General features: G+C 38.3%; 1 protein-coding gene across 8 annotated transcripts in view; it reads right to left on the bottom strand.

The window, feature by feature from the left end:
- The window catches only part of SHC3 (SHC adaptor protein 3), a 59366-nt gene that overhangs the window by 18802 nt on the left and 19439 nt on the right, over positions 1–21125 (bottom strand). For all 8 annotated transcript variants that reach the window (XM_077171791.1, XM_077171793.1, XM_077171792.1 and 5 more), the window contains 4 exons: positions 10263–10326; positions 7478–7597; positions 4299–4352; positions 67–118 (listed from right to left, as the gene is read on the bottom strand). In XM_077171791.1, coding sequence (XP_077027906.1) covers positions 67–118; positions 4299–4352; positions 7478–7597; positions 10263–10326 — 290 coding nt within the window. The remainder of the gene's footprint in view (positions 1–66; positions 119–4298; positions 4353–7477; positions 7598–10262; positions 10327–21125) is intronic.

Genomic DNA, 21125 nt, shown 5'->3' with positions numbered 1-21125 from the left:
TTAAAGCATGAATAACTAGTGTTTCTCAAAGGAAATACAGACATCAAATAGATATTTATAACTTACCTCTACGATTAACAGGATCCTTAGCTACATATGCAATATAGTCTGAAGTATCCTGTCAAAAAATTAAGATATCTACAATGAATGCAAAAGCATATTTGCACTGATTACAGCAAAAGATCACAGTCCAGAGTATGTACAGTCCTTTGTGCAGAGCCCCAAATGAATATTTTGCTCTACAGATGCATACTACTTAAATCCCATATAAAAGTTTATGGGTTTTGGTACTCATTTCCTTTTACCGCTTTCTTTTTTACAGAATGTGATCCAATCCAGCAGAATTTTAAAAATCTCTTCTATCAATCAAACAAACTCAGTAGGATTTGGCCCAGGCCTCATTTAGGAGGGAATAGAATTACAAGTCCTTATCTTCAAACTACCCAGCGATTTTGGTTCATAACATGAATAATCATCTGGTTCTGTGGGAGTAACAGCTCTGGTCCTCAGAAATACTGAGCAATGGCATTAATTCATGTGTGACAAGCAGGTGTTTACTTTACTGACTACAGTGCCATATGGCACAGAGGTGCTCAGCCAGTGCTTGGCTCTGACAGGCAGTATCCCTGCACGCCCTCTCCCAGCCCTTAGGCTGCTCCCTGCCACACCTGTTGCCACATGCCTGGTGGATTTTCTGGCAAGAGCACACAGACATCTTCTTGTGGGATTTTTTTCTTCCTCTCCTGACACTCCTATGGTCCTGTGCACAAATGGTGCAGACTTCTACTATTATGCAGATTAAACAGAAAGGCCTGGGTTTCCGGGAAGCACTTAGGCCTGCTGATATATCTGAAAAATGCCATGTTGCCTTGATGCAATCAGGAAGTCCTGGTTAAATCTGGTATTTCCTGACTATGCCTGGCTAGTCAGGCAGGCTAAACCCAAGGGATATACAGGATACATTACAGCTGACTGTGTACCCAAAGCCTTTTCAGGTGACTGATCCAAAATCATTGCCAATTATGACAAGATCTAACATCATAATAAACATCAATCTTCAATTAAAAGATAGACATCTTCAGCACAGCTTTTTCTAGTGCAAGCACAAAACCACCACCAGCCACCCAAAACAAATCACTGTACTGAATGTCTACATAATTTCCTTCCTAAGGAGGGAGCAAGGGAAAGGATGAAGCACAGTCATGGGCTCTGCTGACAGATGTGTAACCACGTCAGTTAATGCATCGTTGGAAGGCACTCAGACACAGCAGCAGCGAGGCTGGTCTGTTAAAAAAGCACAGCTCTACCATTTTGTCTCGTAATTCATCCTGTGGCACAGTGTCTGGGCAGTGACCACAGTGGAAATAAGGATGCATATCAACAAGTAAGGGGAAAACAAAGGTGACTATGTCTATAGTAGCAAATAATACAGAACCCTTGTCTCACTGTACTAGTTTCTCACATGCCCTGAAACTCTCTGAGGGACCAGCACATGCTTGGCATCAATCCCAAGAGACCACTATGAGGGAAGAGAGTGAATGTGTGGGTGCAAATTGCGCTGTGTTATTTATTTCAGGGCCAGAAAGACTAGAAAATGGGCCACAGATCAATTTATTTACTACTTCAGGCATAGCTAATGGATACATTTATGCCTGAGTAAATCATAGATCTATCTCATAGCTAGTGTGGGTGTGACAGTCTGAAAACACCTACTCCTTATTTCATTTAAAGCTCTGAGATTCAAGCTGACTGTGACAAACCATTAAGGACCTAAGGTAGGCACATTTCAGTGTGGCTAAGTTAGAAGACCCTCATCCAAAAACTATACAGGACTTGGCAGATGCAGGAAAGTGATCCTTGACATTCAAGAACTGAAAACAAGTATGAATGAGCTATAATTTTCAGCCTGAAGACATTTTGCAGTGTTAAAATTTGGAAGTATTGCTGAAATTGAAAAACTACTGCCTTCAGGGACCTCTGAGAGACCTGCCTTATTAGACTTTATGGCATCCTCCACTCCAAAATTTCAGCAGATATCTCCAAAAAACAGAGGTCTTCTCTGGCAGCCTGGAAACAGCCACCTGAAATTACTGTGGAGAAAAATTGTTTAGAGTATCATAGGAGGGGCTGAATAGAGCTAAAGTGGATTGAGAGCACAGCCTTGGAAGTGAAATAAAATGGTTCTGAAATGGCACGTAAAAGGATTTGGTACAGAGGTTTTTAAGCTCCCATATTCTGACACAGCCAGAAACTGACTCATTGCAAAGGGAAATATTGCAGAAGAATATATTCAAGCCATTCTCCAGGACTGTGGAACACTTCTCCACGGGTTGTATTTTGAATAATATAATTAATAATAAGGGAGTGGGAGGAAGGTGGTAGAGCTAACTGCTATGACAAATGGGAGGCAGATATCCAGAGCAGAAAGGTTGACGGGGTAGAGAAGTGATAGTCTCACCTCCTAGTAAACCAAACTCCAAAATAACTTCAAAATAAGGGAATCACTTCCTGAAGAAACATGGGCACATATCTAGTTTCCTAGGTCACCATGGCCTTTCTCCAACCTGTTTAAAAGTCATATAAGGAGATACATTTATGGTCTGGAGGCCAGCTGTGCTTGGGAGACGCAGTTTGGTGGTGGCAGTCCACTACCAAGTAGAAATCATTAAGGGCTGATGAAAGTTATGTCTAGATGGCTCTCTGATGAGTAAATAAATCTGTGAGCTAAATCACATCCTTGCATTTTGTCATCTTTGACATGCACTCAGGACAAAGGAACTAGCTGCTTTTTGCACAAACTTTTGAGTTAAAGTTGTTCCTTACTAGACCAGAGATAAGCTTGTAAAAAACATTAGATACTCATACCTATTTTCTTCATCCCAACACCAGAATGAATTCATGCAGTAGTCTTATTGGGAACACAAATTCATAATTTCACTGTACCTTGTAGGCTCCCTTGCACCATGCAATTTTATTTCTCTGGTAGCTCACTGACTCAGTAGTGAGATTTTTATCTCTTTAAAACATTTGGAAGAGCTTGTTTACTCCAAATCCAGAACTCTACTGCTGTTCCTCTCCTCTTTCCTGGTAAATCATTTCATCAGTGGGCAGTGTGAAATGGTGTTTCCAGGACCTAGCATTTGGGATGGCAGATGGGTAGCAAAGAATCTTCTTATGGAGGCAGGGAACTGTGCTAATCACTCCTCTGCCCACTTCAGGAATTGTTCATTTACAGCATCCATTGCAATCTGTTGTGTTTCCAAGCTGCTGTTGATCCATTTTTTGTTCCCCAAATTATTGTGATATTGTGTTCTTTTCCCTTCTGCAATTGTACTGAGCTCAGTGAAGCTACACTAAGACTAGAATTTGTCTTTATGCTTTCTGACAAAAACACAATGAACAGAGAAAGCACCAAGCACCTTCACCTTAACTGAGTTAACTGAGAGAATTAACTCACAAAGCAGGCTAGAAATTGCCTTACTTGTAGTACATGACTGATATATGACAGATAATCACATGATGGAGAAAAAGGTACTCATTCAATTAATCTAAGTTTAAAAGCTTTCAAACCTCTTAGGTAAGAGCTCTGTCACTAATTTATATTTTCCCCATTGCTTCCTGAATGACAAATACTTTTGAAGCCCATTTATTAATATACCTTTGGATGAACAGGTTATAAAAATAAGGAAAAGCACAATAAGCAGGAATCTGCCCTTTGATCCACATTTATAAAATTTGTAGGTGTATCGAAAAGCTTTGCAAAACAGAAGAGAAAGATCTGTGCTTTTCCTGAAAGCCTGCCTTCAACCTGCATGACTGTAGCAAATATACCTGCAGGCAGAATTTAGCACAGTCTTCTCAATTCACACTTGCAGTTGAAAAGAAAATAAAAAAGAAAGAAAAGCACACATTACTACAAATACTACAAATATAGCTGCAACATATTCTACTACTGTAAAAAGTGCAAGATAAATAACAGGATAAAAATCCATACAATGCCATATAACTATTCTACATTACTCTGAAAAACAAAGCCCTGCTTATCAGTTACTATATGAATGCTTACAGCCCCTTGATAGTTTTTGTTACAGTCATCCAAAGGGGGGGATGCATGAACGCTTGTCAGCCATTCCCCTCAAACAGAGCTTGATCGCAACAATCAAGAAAAATTTATGAAAGAAGAAACAGGAGTTGAGTTGTGGTTGTATTTTTCTTTTAGTAAGATGTGCTTTAAATTTTGTCACACGGCCCTCGTAAAGCAGTTTCTGTGTGGGAGAAGGCTTTACAGAAATGCTTACCGGATCACCTCCAGACGCAAAGGAGATGGATTGCATATGGTGATTTGCTATGATCTGTATGGATCAGAAAGAATAAGTGTGAGTCAGATGGGTTTCTTACAGTTTGCAATTCTGATTTCAGTTTTTTGCTTGTATGCTGGTGAAAATCCAAAATCAAGATCAAAATTACCTACAGGGACTTCAAAGAGCAGCATGATAATATAAACAAACTTAAGGATAAATGTTTCTGTTCCGGTGTTCTTTAAAATATATCAGGATACTGCAAGATTGCTAAATGTACTCAGAACTCTAGTAAATCATACAGACCTGTCAGAAAGTGTCTTTGGAGAAATTTTAATCTGCTAAAATTCACTTTCTTTATTACAGATAATGATGAATGAAACAAAAGGTCCTATTCATCAAACCATTTTTCTGCTGATGCCACTCTGGTGAAATCAATGAAACCATGCCAACTCTACACCAGCTAAGATTCCTAACATTGCATCCAATACCTACTGTGTCATTTTATGTTTCAAATATCAACATGTTTACAATATGCAAGCAGAATTTTGAATCTAGCTGCAGCGTAGTATTGTGGACAAATTCACAGGCACACTCCAGGGTATTTGAAATTCAAATTGCTTATGTACAATTTGAATTAATATGATATTTCTCTGGGAAAAGACAATTTGTCCTGAACCTCTAATAAAAGCAGAACATCTCTGCTATTCTGAGAATCAATGTACAAAATCTTTTAATAATGAAATAATGTAACAACCAAGAAAGAAAAGGTCATTTGAAAGAAATTTTCACTTGATATTTGAGTCACAGAAGCCATGCCAAGGGATTCATCTGGGATGGGACAGGCTGCTGTTAAGTGCCTCAGAGCATCTGACAATAAGAATTAAGATCTTGGTTCTTCACTTTGGAGAGGGAGCCACACACAACAAACCATTCTGGAAAAAACAAAATAGGGTAGAAAACTATTCTCTGTGCTGTTTTCCCTAACCTGCTTCTTAAAGACATGAACTATCAACTGCCTTCCTTGGAAAGAAAAAAATTTGACAGAACTTCCTCTGAATCTTGCTGCTTCACTAAGTCAGAGAGAGGTGACTACTATTTGTAGTGTTTCTTTCATGTAAAGAGCACTTCATTTTCAATAGCCCTGCTTGTCCCACAACATCCTCCAAAGATGTGGTTAGTTTTTAAGAGTACACTTGTAAATTAGTGTTCTGCTACTCAGCAGTGAGGATTTCCTTCTCTTAAAGAAGTAAAAATTGAATATATAGTACATAGAATATATATAGAATGTAGATTATCCCAACAATAGAACTAAAGTAGTGAAGTTCTGTTACGCAATTTCATATTATCATTATCTTGACAAGTGCAAATAACCTAATCTTCTATTTTAGCATGTAAAAAAAAATTACTTCAGACTGTCGCTAAACTATTTTTTTCCAAATTTTAAGGAAGCTGAAAAGTGTTTGAAAACATTAGTTCAAGTCAGGCATTTTTTTGAATGCCACAGCTAATTTAGTTTGAAGTTGGGGTATTCCCCACCTCATCTCTACCAATATCAAAATACTGAAAAGAGATACAGCAAACTATCAATGCCTTGCATTGTTTAAAATAAAGCAATTCACTAATGTTGGCATACAGCTCAGAAGCCTTTTAATCTATGCCAACCTTCATTTAAAAGAAATAAGCAAAACAAAATCATGTTCCACTCATCCCTGCTCAATATGTTCACAGAACTGTTGTGCAGAGGTACATGGAGTTGCTTTCCTTCTACCACAAGGGCCAACAACCCTGGCTTGTCTTTTCTTTCCTTTCAGATCTGCCAGGAAAAAGACCCTATTACAGAAGTTTGCAGCTATCCTCCTGTATGGAGCCTCAAAGGGCAAAGCTGCTGGGCCATGCTTATCTGCAAAGCAAATCCTTGGCATAAACAAGAAAAAGGGGAGGCCACAGCCAGATCAGGGATCTCTGAGAAACCAGACATTTCTCAGGCCTGCAGCACCCAGAAGTGTCTACCTCAAAAAGAATGATATAAAAGGAAGATGAACAGTTTTGTCAACTCAGAGAAAAGGCAAAACATGTAGGGGATGACTCTTTGAAATAAATGAGTTTAACTACATTTCTGTCCTAGCATTGGCTGAAGACAAGCTGACTTTCAGTGTTTGGCACTTCCTTGGTGGAGCTAATTAACATCACGTTCTTATGCTTCTGAGGGGAGTAATTGTCCTTATGAGAAGCACTGCTGTTCATATTCCATAGTAAGGCTACAGACTACTGCAGCCAGTCACGCCCCTGCTCCCCCAGTCTCAATGCTCACTGCAGAGGATCGTGATGTTTTCTAAATAAGGATAAGAATGAAGATATACGAATGAAAACATAGTAATGAACAGCAAGCTTTTTAATAAATGGTATACATATTCTTTCTTACTTTTTAACCCTGAGGCCCTGAAGGCATCGGTAGGAATTTTACTTCTTTTCTCTCTGTATCTGGGCAGAAAGTTGCATGCCCTAATGCAATATGTGGCTCACAGCAAATAGCACAGCAGTGGCTACGCATGTCTGTCTGCTTCCTTTTTATATATACCCTGAGCAAGGATTTTTCTCATCTCATACATCATTCACAAACCACTGCAGTGATTCCCCAAATTCTGTCTGTACCTTCAGCACAGTGAAGAAGAAGAAATGAGCTACTTTAAAAAGGCTGTCTTGTCTCTCTAAAAGACTGGCCTTTCACTGCAGTGCAAAATCCCTGAGGCTGTATTTTTGGCAGCACCTCAGGAACAGTTTGCCCTTTAGGACTCTAAATGAGAAGAAAACAACAAAATTGGGGACATACATTCAGTGTTTTAGTTGTTGCTCCAAGCACACCCCTTTTATGACTCTGAAAGTTTGTAATTTTATTCAATAAGAACTCCCACAACCAGATAATGGTATTTCACATCACAGGTCTTTTAATATCAAAACCCATCTACCTGAAACATGGCAAGAAGAAAATAATTTATCAAAACTGTGTTGAATAGTGAAATAAGCTGACTTCCACTATGATTATATTTTGAGTTCATTCATTTTATGACATTATTGGGGAATAATTTTGAGCAACTGAGTACTTGGCAGACAGCAAATAATTGTGCAGCAGGCTGTTCATCAAAAGCCTCACAAGTTAATACAGAAGTTACACTCACCTGTTTTGTATCTGGATTCATTAGATTTAAGCTGCTGGTGGAGATATTCAACATTATGCTCATTCCTGCAAACTGAAGATTGCTCTTTCCCAAGATGCTAGAAAGGACTTTGCTTGGTGGCTGTGAGGAGGGGGGGAAAAAGCAGATTTTTGTTCTTTGATTTTTTTTTTTTGAATGACCTTCATTGTATGCAGGGTTAGTGGTGACCTTAAAGGCTTCTAAAAAATTTATGACTTTTCAAAGATCATTAATTTGCAACAGCTGTTTTCCTCTGGAAATTATTTCTCATTTATACCACTACTACTACTACTACAACTACTACTAATAATAAAAATAATAATAATAATAAATAATAATAATAGTGATACTAGCCAAACAGTTCTTCATATACTCTTCACCAAAAAGAAAAAATAGCGGTTTTGTGAGACAGCACTAGTGTCATCATCACCAAGGGACCAAGTAAGCAGACAAAGATGAATGCCTTCAGTCAGTATCTTAAAACAAAAATGTGCTTGTTCTATAAAAATATATTCAACTCTTGAAATTTACTGTTTGCTCTACATCTACTGACTGTTCTACCCCCTTGCGACATGGAAAGTGGGACTTCAGTGATAGCGATGGAAGGCTCACAAAATTACTTCAGAGTATTATGGACTGGATGACCTCTAAAGGTCCCTTCCAACCTCAAACCATTCTATGACTTTGCTTGTAGACTTAAGAGTAGGTTAAAGCCAGATATAGACAAATAAAACCTCTTTGTGCTGGGGTAAAATATGCATCTAAACATTATCAGAGAATAAGTCTATGAATGTAAATACAGGGGATGTAATAGTATTGATAACTTTTATAGGCATTTCACCAGCTCTTCGGAGGTATTGCAGCAATAGAAATTATGCTGTCAAATCAAAATTCATAAATTTCTCACCTTTGACAGCTATGGGGGACCACTTAGCTGCGTGAGAGCAGTCACATTCAAGTAACCACAGCCTGTAAAAAACAAGGCTGCCCAGCAGTCACAGACCGAGCCCTTTAACTTGCTCTATTTGCACTGGTGAATATTCGTGCTGGTCATTAGTATATAAACACAAAATGACTGGAGACAGTGCTCTTCTGCCACTATGTTTGCACTTGTTCTGAGCTGCCTGCAAGCATAGATGGTATTGTTCCTAGCAGTCTGGACACACTTGAGCTTCTGCAGTCCTGAAAGTTTACATGCATTTAATTTAATCATCTTTCCCTTCTGTTTAAGTGATTAAAAATACACTACGTACGTACTGCTCCTATGTAATATGTGCTTCACTATTTCAACCCTTTCATGTTACAGAGCTAGGGCTTCATTAAGTTCTCTTTTGAACAAACTCTTTTTGAGTATCTCTGTATCTCCTCTTTCCTTAATCCTTCATGATTCCCAAGTCATGCCTAAGGATTACAACCCATAGTGCAGGTAAAGTGTGAAAATTTGGCTTCAGGAAGTACATGTCACCTTAACCAAATTGATATGCCATTAGTGGGAGAAGCATGATGAATGTACAGACCAGCAAAAGACACATGTCTTTGATATTTATCTGAAATTCTGTTGCTCTTTTCAACAACTTACAAGCAACATTACTTTTAAAATCTGTAATACAGCAAGGTGTCTCACTAGTTACTTGGAACTCTGTTTAACTTATTTTTTCAGCTGTATTTTGTGTCATTATGCTTTCTAAGAAGAAAGATACTTTTGTCTTTACTTTCAAATTTAAAATGAAATGCCAGAGAACCAAGAAATGCCAAAGAGATAAATTTGGTGGAGGTGAAACTATAGCCTAATTTCTGACACAATTTCCAATCACACTGTGACACCTGTCACATATGACTGATTTTACCAGGGTATGATTCTCCATTGCAAACAAGTGGCATTTCATGGTATTCCTTTCTGCTGATATTCTGCCTACATGGTGGAGCAGCTGGGGAAGCAGGGAGACCTTTTCCTTCACCTGCACATTCTCCTCCTCTGCTCAAGAACACACACAAGGGCCATAATTAACTACTTTCTATGTTTCTTCCCTTAGAGATAGCACCACATCCCAGCTTTGCTCGCAGGTCTCTGGAAGAGACTGTTGAGAGCCATCAGTGCAGGAGCTGAGCCAAGGCTTCCTCCTCTCCCTCTATGAAGACTAACTCCCAGCACACAAATAAAAATAAAAGCAAGGTAGTAATGATGTCAGGTACACGCTGGACTCACCATCAGCACTGGACACTGAGCATCACTGAGCATCAGTGTTTATGGAAAAAGCAGAGGTAACAAAGGATCACCTCATATGCTCTTTCCATTTCCAGAAATCAGTGATAACCAAACTCTTTAAATGTCATCAGTATATCTATCTTTCAAGAACAAATCTAGTCACTTTCAAAACTATGTATGTTTTGAGCTTCTGCTGTATCTTCCAGCACCTATTTCCATAATTTACTCATGCATTTTATGGAAAGGCATCCCATTTGTTGGTTTTAACTCTTCCACCTACAATCTACAAAAGAAAGAAAGTAAAAGGAGGAGGTTTCTATGGAAGGAACACAAAGGCACAATCTTCATCCTAGATGTACTTATATTTCCAGATGCGTACAAAAGCAGATCCTGACCAAAAGGGCAAGTGACAACATACAGTGAGTAAAAACAGCCAGTACTCTAAATGATTAATCAACTGCAATTCTCAAAGCTGCCTTAAAGTCACCTGCCTGCTGTGCCAGGTCTCCACTGTGCTGTACAGAGAAAATACAGTCAACTGCACTACAAAAAAAAAAATACCTTTCGTTTCTTGAAGGCTCTTTTGGCACCAGGCATGGCTTCACAAACACGACTGATTGCTTCCCTGAAGAGACAGAAAAAAGCTTTATGGCAAAAGAATGTGTGGGTTTCTTCATTACGCTTGAAATGCACTGGAGAGAACAGTTTCAACTGTATTTCTGTGCACAAGTGAAGATAGTTAGCAGGTCAGTTAGCTTTCCTCTAAAAAAGAGAATGTTTCTTCACACTATTAAAAAGACCTTTTCTCACTGTAAATTAGAATATTGCTCATAATACCATCCTTCCAGTCTCACTTTTGTACATTGGTTAACACCTTTAAAAAAAAAATGTTTCTTTTAATGTGAGAGTTAGAAAGCATAATCTTTCTTACTACTATAGCATGCACTTTTCCAGTCAGAGCAAAACCACCAGGATTTAGACAGTATCAGAACCCTTGGTAATATGGACATTCTATAGAGTACATGGGATGTACATTTTAATTTATACTATTTCAAAACAGTCTGAGTAGTTTATTAGTGGCCTTACATTTATATTACAGGGAATATCATTGCCTGAAACAATAATTTATTTCAGTTTTTTAACATTGCTTCATTCTTCCCATCACACTCAGGTTGACTGAAAGAAATGCATATCCAACGTGGATTTGAATCTTTACCCTTTCATAGAAGAGTAACTCTACATCACAAAAACTCTTGAAATCATACTGCTCCAAACAAATCTTACAGTTCCTTTCAGTATTTGGCAACTTATTATCTGAATGGTTAATCTGGTCAGTGTTTAGAATTTACTCCTGTACACACACAGGCCTTCCCTCTCACCACTAGGCACAGGACTTTAATAGGCTTGTCCCACTGCAAGACAGAATGGTTTCACAGGAGCGAGCAAAGGTGACTCCCAACCTTGTTTAACTATTTCTTATATGTATTGAGACTAACAGCAGATTATATTTAGAGCCAAAACCATGCAAATAACAAATATTTTAAGCAAAAACCCCCAAAATTCAAAACCAAACCAACCAACCAACGAAACCAGAAAACAAAAGAATGGGAAACAATGAACTACAAGATAAAGAACAGCCAAAATAATCAAAACCTTGAAACATCATCTAGATAAAGACATAAATGATATTAACTTTATGCCATGTGCTGTATATTCCAACTCTGCACAGGATCAACAAGTGAGTCAGGAGAAAAATGCCATACACATAAATCAGCATTCAACTTGTAATGGCTTAGCAAACATGACAGATTATATCAGGTGGCTATCAGTAACTGACATACAGTCATGCCTTGTGCTTTTAGCTTGGGCCCAGTTCAAAGTTGGAATCACCTGGAAGAATCACATTTTATTGGTTTGGGGAGATGAGTGGCTGGGGGAATGGAACACACCTTGAAGCAGGTTTACAGTCCTGCCATTCTGAAGTGTGAGATTTATAGCAAGAGATGGTTAAAAAATCTTTCAAGCACACTATCTTTTCTTCAGGTCTAGAGAAGAGGTGGTTTGTTCCGTAACTTGTCCTATGCCTTTTTTTCCCCCACCTACATCTGTTTATCTAATAAAATTGCCTCTCACTACAAACCCTGCCTTGCATATGCACTCAGACCATTATAGCTACAATACCCCATTTCACGGTTCAGCACCTGTATTTAGCTCCCACCTTCACCACATTTTTTTTACTCCAAACAAGTGTTTTAGTTAAAGTAATTACTACATTTTCTTACAGGGCAAGTAAAAAGCAGTTGGTTTAAAATATGTCTGATGCATCTTGGAAATAAAGCACAGCAGGCATCAGACAGTGATCACCATAATACTGAGACAAGGATAACTCCTGAAAATGTAACCAGGGAAAAGTAAATAGTACACCTCTCAAAAGAAAAATTCACTAAAAATGCTTTTCTTTGACTCATGAAAAACAAGCAGACATCATCTTTTACAGAGTCATCCTCACTGGCTACAGAGCTAAAACTTGTGGTTTCCCATCTCTTTCTTCTGCTGAAGCAAATCCTTTAGAGGTAATAGAATGGGAAGTTCAGGCCAGTGGCAGTCTCCAACCCACTTCAGTCTTTCAGACCCATGCCTCTTGCTTCACCAGGTGTGTCTTAGTTTCCCAGGCATTTTGACTGCAAGCTGCTCTCACAGAGACATCACCAACACTTGTCACCTCTTTGTCTATTCCAGTGGTTCAGCTGGTACATTGAGATACCTTGTAGGTTTTGCCTCTCACAAAAAGGACTTGGATTCCTGAGATATGTGCTTGAGGGATTAGTTATTAAATTAGTCTATCATTTCCTTTCTCTTCCTATTTCCCCACATCATCTTCTCTCTGTAGTGGCAGCACAGAACTTAGAGAAAGACAAAGGGATTTTCAGGCCACTGCACCCAACAAAAACACATATGCAATCTTGTTTTTCTAGGGCAGGGTTGGGTCTTGTAGCAGTACCTCTCCTATCTGCCAGCACTGATAACCAGACATTAATTGTGCTACTGAATAGATTCATCTGATTCAAGGACCTTGTTGATCGAAACTGCCACTTGAGATAGGAGTGGAAATAACTAGGTGAAAAAGGTGAAACCCAGGGCAAGGCAGACTTGACTTCTCCTTGCATGCCCTGTCTTGGCAGAGCAGAGAAGACTTTAAAAAAACCCCTAACAAACAAAGAAAACCAACCAACCAACCAAAAAAAACCCCAACCCAACAAAAACCCCCCATAAACAAAAAGAAACCCCAACTGGGCTACGTGTCTTCTCACTCCATAAAAAAGCACTCTTCAGTTTCCTCCTATCTGTCTTCCTTTTGGTAAAATATCTTGGTTTTACAGAACTCAGTGTTCCCAAAGGCTATGGGAAGACTGGGAGTCTTTGGGTTTTAAACCTCTGTGAATACTAAATCTATTCAAGCAACTGCAGGGTTCAAGTTAACAATGCTTTTAGTAAAAATGCTGGGAACTTCAGAAAACATATTCATAGAGCAATTCTGTGTAATCAAGGTCAGAGTGTCCTGGCAGCAACTCTTTGCATGCCTGCAACAGAAGGCACAGTACTTTTCCTGTGTGGGAGTTAAGGAGTCTAGAAGCAGTATTTGAAGAAAATAAAAAGAATAAGGACAACTAAACATCTGTCACTGCACTAAATATGTATTTTATCCAAGGGCCACCAAGACACTTAGAGGAATGGAGCACTTTTTCCATGATAAGAGGCTAAGAGAATTGGGGTTCCTCAGCCTTGAGAAGTGAAGGCTTTAGGGTGAATTAACAGCTGTCTTCCAGCAGCTGAAGGGAGACTACAAGAAAGGTGAAGAGAGACTTTTTAGAAGAGCATTTAGTGATAAGATGATGGGAATGGCTTCAAACTGAAATGGTAGGTTGAGACAAGATATTAGGAGGAAATTCTCCACTGTGAGGGAGGTGATGCACTGGAACAGGTTTTCCAGAAAAACTGTGGGTGCCCCAGCCCTGGAAGTGCTCAGGACCAGGTTGCATGGGGCTGCGAGCCACCTGGTCCAGTGACAGGTATCCCTGCCCATGGCAGGGGATTGGAAATTAATGGTCTTTACAGTCCCCTCCAACCCAAACCATTCTATGATTCTGTGACAGTTCCCCAACCAGATAGCCAGATTGCCTGGTGATGTTGAAAGGATGGCCTAAAGACTTCTTTTTAGCTTGCACTGCTAGGAAGGACAGGGTAGATGTAACCATTTTTTGTCAGCAAATCAAATTTGGAAATGCCTCAGCAGCACGAACACCTGATATACAAATCAAGCCCAGGAACGGGTATTGCCACCAGGCTGATCGTGCCATCACCTGCCTTGTGCATGGAAACCCTTGCCTAAGGAAGGCAAAACCAAAAGTTCTGAATATATCTTCATATATATCTGGCTAGATATTGCACAATTTGGGAAAGCTGGATGTGATTACAATTGTTTCCTTTCTAATAGGAAAATTATTTGACATAGACAGATATTACACCTTTCTAAGCCACATTCTGCTTAATTAGCTAGGCTCAGATAAAAATCAGTGTAGAGTTATGCTGATCTCTTGTAAAATTAGTTATTGTGCCGTCTGCAGTAAAGACCACATGCTGAGTTCCAAATCTGCCCAAGAGTATTTTCTGCTTTGCAGATGGTCATACTGTGGAGTCATTTTCTTGGCACAAAACATGTTGCATATTTTGAATATAATTTCAGCATTCAAGTGCATTCAGTAAAAAATCACCAATATTCATTTTCTGAGATTGACATATACTGCTTTAAAGTGGCTTGACATCTGAGAAAGAGGAAAGAACATTTTACATTGCCATTTAGTTCCATTAAAAAGGCTAATGCCCTGGTATCGTTCATAGCTTCAGTGATATTTTATTCTGTTATACATAGTCCACTCAGGAAGTTCAAATGTGTTCCTCTATGAAACATCATCACATGAAAATACTCTCCATTTTTTGATTGTGCTGTTCCTGTTCTTAATTAATGTTATTTAATTGATTAAACCCCAGAATTCTGGAACTCGTATTTCAGGAAAATTACATACACATAGAAAAACCACAGATTTTCTCAGCATATTTGAAAAAAGTAAAACCATCTCAAATAATGAGATGAGAAAATGTGACTACATTTTAGTATGAAATGTTTTGTTTCAAAATATTTAAAACCTACTAATACTCTATTTTTAAGATATTCTAGTGCCCTGTAGTTCCCAAGTTTACTTCTCCCCACCTCAAAAGCTTAGGACTTCACAGGTTGAAAAACAGACAGCAAAAGACTGACTTTTCAAATGGAAGAACTGTTCAGAAGGTTCACAGTTATTTCTTAAAAGTACTAAGTTCCTGTCAATTTTAATCATTACTAAATATTGTACCAGTATTTGCTGAGGAGAAACAAAGTCTGTTCTAAATTTAAAAATAACTTGCTTCTGAGAAAATAAAAAAAAAAAGAAACAGAGACCAAAAATACATTTTTAGAAGTCTGTTTAATAATTGAAATACTTCTTGTTCATTTGCAAAACAGGCAAAACGAGCATGCGCTGTCTGAAGTAGCACAGGGGACATTGACAACATCCAAAGACTAAACCAGTTTGACAGCAGATTGACCATGTCTGAGGGGTGCAAGGCAGAACAAGTAGCTAAGGAGAACGAATCAACAGTATGGAAAGAAAGGGGAGGCTAACTGTGGTGAAGATGCACCTACTGCCACGCATCCAGAGTACCATGCAGCAGCACCCCTGAGGGGAAACCCCCACAGAAACTGGAGCAGAGACCAAACGATGCCATTTGTTACCATCCTGACCAAAGTGAAGCCTGTCTTCATGGAAAACCTGAAAGAAAACTTTTGTGGAATAAGGTGACATCAAGCAGATGTATTGCGCAAGCTGGTGTCACTTGTAGAGCATGGAGACGACTCTTCTTTTTCTTTTTGTCAGCTACCCATTCTTTTTCTTCACATGGAGTTTTCTCACATGTAGAAAATCTAAAAGCAGAAAATGAAAGGAAGCTGGCCAACTTAATTTTTGCTTTACTGAATAAATTTATACACTCAGGTGGTTGGCTTTGAATACCACATGTCATTAGATATGTAGTTTGCAATCTATCTAATGATAGTTACTCTTATGCTCCTGTATCTTCAGTGTGAGACTTTCACTAATCTCCTAAGAGAAAGCAATGCAGTTTGAAGGACTCTTTTGATTTCACTGGCAAAGAAACTCTTTATCCATTGGTATGCTCAGTGCTCTGTTCTCGGTATTTACAGATGACCTAACTTGTTAAGGAATATTTGATACAACTTTAAAATTTATACCTTCTTCCATAACATGCAAGTAAGTTTCAGAAAACCCAGTCTCATTCATCAGGAACATAGAAATCTACCTGATCTTGATGATTTCTTCTAACACAACAGTTCTGAACAATGGTCCTATTTAAGAAATGTAGAGTGAAACTTGTTTATCCTACTGGCACGCCTTAACTATATCTCTTAGCATGCCTACAGAGCTTTGATGAACATAAAGTAAGGGTATATGAAATCTTGGTTTTGAATGTACAGCTACAAAACCTTCCTTATAGACAGCCCTCTAACTGTCAAGAATATAGTCAATGACACCAAAAGCATCTAAAAAACGGTTCTTTAAGGTTTACATCTGCTAAGTAGCTCAATCCCTTAATATCTTTTATGACCTTCAGGCTTTTTTCCACTCAGCCTGGTCTCTAGCTACTTATCATAGTCCTGGAGAGAAAAATTAAAATTGTTTTCTGTTGCTTAATCAGGATCCTAGTAATCTCCAAACTGGGCCGAGCCTCAGTTCATTTACTAAAGTATTTTCTCTCAAAGAGAGATATTAGCAGATATTTCAAAGGCAGACACAGGAAACTTCACAGAAGTAGAGTGAAAACATTTAATCTAACAATATTTTTCTCTAATGCCTGACTTCATGTCCAAAGCAGGACTTTGGATAGGTATCTTACAAAAGCTCTGTGTAAGACAGATGACACTTTATAAATATCTGGGCTGTGTTTGCCAAAAAGGACTGTTCAGCATTGATGAACTGTCTGGTGTGACTGGACATATCATGTGAACAACACACAAATTCTTCATGTCATCAATTATTTGTGTAATCAAGCTGCCAGGTGCTGTTAGCAGAACTTGAGTGTTTTGCTTTCCAGATTTCTGTCAGTTGTTAACTTTGTACTGTAATTTGCATTTAAAATGTCTTAAGACTACTCCGCTTCAGGTCATGCTTCTGCAGACCCATGTGGAGTCACTATCTTTCTGAAAATCCAGGACACAGTGATATCCGTAACTGCTTCCCTGACTATTTGGCTTCCAACTTTCTACTTTCCCCGTCCTCCGAGAGGTTCTTTGTTTACTTTAAAAGGCACGTGGACTGGGGGAGCTCAGTTAATCGCTCTCATTCTGGCTTTGCATTACCATGTATTAGTAAAATTATTCCAAATATTAGGTAACAATTTCCAACTAATACCACATTGAAAAGGAAAGATTCCGGTCTTAGGCATACAAAAACATATTCTACCACATGTCTGTGCTAATAACAGCTTAACTAGCAATTGTAAATTATTCCCAATCTATCAGGCACTATAGTTGTCATTGTCCCACTCAGAGGTATGCTGTATGAATTATAAGGATGTCTCCATCCACTTTTGAGACTCCTGGTTCCTAGTGAACCAAGTAGCAGCTAGCACCTCATGCTTCCCACAGCTTTGACTCTGAAGTAGCTCTGCCCACCTCTTCCTGCAACTGCAAATGGTCTATGTGTTCTGCCATCTCCTAACACCACCGCACAGACAGAGTTCTCATGGAAGAAAGCAGAGATAAAACACACTCACCTCTAAGCATGACAGCATGTTAAGGAGGACACTGAATGCAGAATTCACTGCAGATAACAGATTACCTTTCAGCCTTCAAGAATCACAGGAGACACATTCTTGCTTTTCAATGTCTTCCACCCTTTCTTTCAGTGATGCTTGCTGACAATTTCTGCAAACAACACAGATACAGGTGAAACACTACATCAATTAAACTGTTTCATATTGTTTAGCATTGGACTCAAATACAACTCTAACATTTGGGTTTTTACCATCTCTTCTCCAGGGATATTGGCATAAATGAATTTGGTTTAATAATTTTATGAATAAAGTTCAGGCCTCAAATTTGGAGAGGAATACTTTTCAAGCTGTTTGTTCCAATAGAGTTAATGTAGTTACTGAGATCAGAGTTTGGATTTGGGTCCACTGCTGATATGAGGTATTTCCATCCTCTGACCTACTGCTATTAAAACAACGTGCAACGTAATATTTTACTCAGCATGGGGCAGTGTGACTTCATGATGCTGCATGCAGTAAATGGATTTTGTTCAATTAAATGCCAGTGAACATGCATCCTCATAGTTCAGACTCAGATGTACAACAAACAGCGCATGCAATATCTAATTCAAACCAGTGCATAAGTCACTCATGCACACCATGACAGTGAGGTGCATTAAAAAGTGAGGACATATTATTCTACTATAGCTTTAACAATAACCAAACAAACATATTACATGCACTGCAAACACGGCACATATTGCAAAAGAATTTTACCTGATTGTTAAGATTTTTTTTACAAAAAGCCTGAAGGCATAAAGAGCCTGGCCACAGAAGCTTAAGAGTGGCCCCTTTCTATGACGATGATGGTAGGTTTCAGATGAACTTTAACCACTTGCCACCCGTGGTTAGCTCAGTAGTCTTGTCTGCTGTTCCCCCACTACGTTGAAAATTAAATGCTTTTGTCTTGCTGCCCAAGAAAGTAATCTTGACTTCACATGTGTTACAAGAATTATCACTGGGTAATCAAAGATGCAACACGTGAATTCAGCTGGCTTTCATTTATCATTATGTGTAATGACTGACCGTTGTCTGGCGCATCCTCTTATTTGCTCAAAGATTCACATGACATTACATTCATTAAAGGAAAGAATAAATACAATACAACTAATTAATACTACTCTAGTTCTTCTATTTCCCCTGTAAGGAGAGAATCTTGAGACTTGAGAATATGTGTAATGATAAAGGCAAAAAACTGTTAGAAATTTTACATAACTGTTCATTTTTCCTTCAACTCAAAATTAGGGCAGTAATATCACTGCAAGGTGCCACCAAGGTTATTAAGATCTGATGAAGAGTATGCCAAGTGAAAGTGTTTGCTCACTGCTCTCACATGAATATAAATGTATTGCTGCAAGTTTTAACATTACATTGTACAAAAAATGAAACGGCAAAACAAATACAAGTTACAGGATAGGATAGGTAAGACAGCATTAGATGGCACAAGTCAATATTTTACAGGACTGCAATAAGGAAGGAAAGGCTGCTGACCAAAGTATTTACTCTGGGGCTTTGATGCAGCTTGTGAAATTGAAGCCAAAGTTCTTCATTTGTCAGATACATCCATGCATGCACACTGATGTATATACTTTCCTAATGCATTATAACAGCTGTGATTTCAAAGCCATTCCAATTATCTACACAACCTTTTCACATGAATTTCTTACCTCTAATTCACCAGATAAGTGGAAATCTCTGTCCAATTTTTAAGTAATTTCCAAGTGCTCACTCAACAATTTAAGTGCCATTTACAAGCACTAATTCATTTAATCACAGAGTTGTCTGTGACTGGGACTAAGAGTTTTTCTAAAATAACACCAGGAGTTTTCAAGCAGAGCAGGAGACTACATGTCTTACCCTCCCATTACTGAGCCCCACAATTTTTTTCTTCTAGGAACTGATGCTGCTTATTTAATTTTTGGGGATTTGCTCATCCTCAAAGCTGACAGACAAATAAAGTGATATATGCAAAAACTTGAAGGCAGAAAACAGGCAAATTTAGGATTCCTAATAACTGACTTCCTGTGTTTAAGCTCTGCAACATGGAGAAAAACTAAGGTTAACAAAAGAGGCAGGGACAGGCATGTGATGCAGTGCTAGAAAGGGAGTAAGTGCTTTCTATGTGTCAAAGATGATGCCTACTTATTAGGAAGAAATGCATCCAAGCTTTCACAATAAATCAAGTAACTTGATTCATTTTTTTCTACTTTTTTTAATACTGCATAATGCCAGAAGTCATATCAGTCCAAGACAGATCACTTTCTTCTATAACTGGTTTTGAAAGGTCTTGAAAAAATAACAGATCCAACAGGTGTGATGCATGCAGTAGGATCAATTTATAAAGTTGTGGGTCAGAAAGGGATCACAGCTGCTGTGACATCTATTTCTCTGGAGAGAGGAAATAGCACAGAGGGGTTTACACAGAGAAGCTTTTACTTCAGCTATGGACCCTGGCTCCTTGGCTGATGCAGTCACAGCTAACACTACAGACCTAAGTCTTGGCCACACCACATCAGGAGCCATCAGGTGATGGCAAGCTGCAGAGAAATCAGCAATGGACATACCTAAAAATACATGTATGATCTAGTAGACATAAATGTAACTTTCAGGTGCTTTTATTTTATTTGCAATCAAAGGGCTGCACAGATGATTTGGTACCAGGTGCCTTCTTAAGAGGGAATTGGTGCCTGTAATATCAGAACATCAGTCTTATTCATTCAGTACATACCTTGAAGCCTATGTTATGTTTCTTAAAACACACCAGAAAATTAAATAGCATGTGTGAATTCTGGCAATTCCTTAATATTTTCTTAATAAAAAAAAGGTTTTTATGTGAAATGCTACATAGCAAAGCACGTAAGCACTGAAAACCTAGGACATGACAAGGGGATTTCTATAGCCAGATGAATTAATGAAATGCAGATTAAAATTCTAGGTCCCAACTCGAAAGCTACCTAAAAACCTAAAAATTTTAGATCAGGAACTACATTACAAAAATGATGGGATTTCATTGTTTAATGATAAATAGAAAACTGTGAATGCAAAATAAAAAGTGAGCCGGAAAGATATGGCTTCCTGCTTGAAAAAAAATATTCTAGATATAATTAGAGGAAGGTGAAATAACAAAATGATTTCATGTAGTGATATATGCTATAACTTCAACAGAAAAAAAAATACAATTCCAAATTTGTTTCACAGTAGAAGCCAATAAACTTTTTTATTGGAGGAACTACAAGGCAAATACATTTTGTATACATAGACCAGATTGCTTCAGATCACCAAATATGCTTATGTATGCATGTCAGAGTAGTGCCTTTAAGCTAGAAAGTAAGAAAAGTACAACATTATTACAATGAAGGCATACAGTGAAGGAAACTGCAGAAAAATTAAGATGAATTCACTTCCAGATATAGAAAACAAGCCAAATAATTATCACAACTGTTTCACAAGCCAGTATCACTGAATTTCCAAGTGGTAAACATGAATGTACCACCTGCATTA

This window comes from Agelaius phoeniceus, chromosome Z, assembly GCF_051311805.1.
Source record: "Agelaius phoeniceus isolate bAgePho1 chromosome Z, bAgePho1.hap1, whole genome shotgun sequence".
In the NCBI taxonomy this organism is placed as follows: Eukaryota; Metazoa; Chordata; class Aves; order Passeriformes; family Icteridae; genus Agelaius; species Agelaius phoeniceus.
Note: the sequence above shows the minus strand (reverse complement) of the source record. Positions and strands in the feature narration are given on the sequence as shown.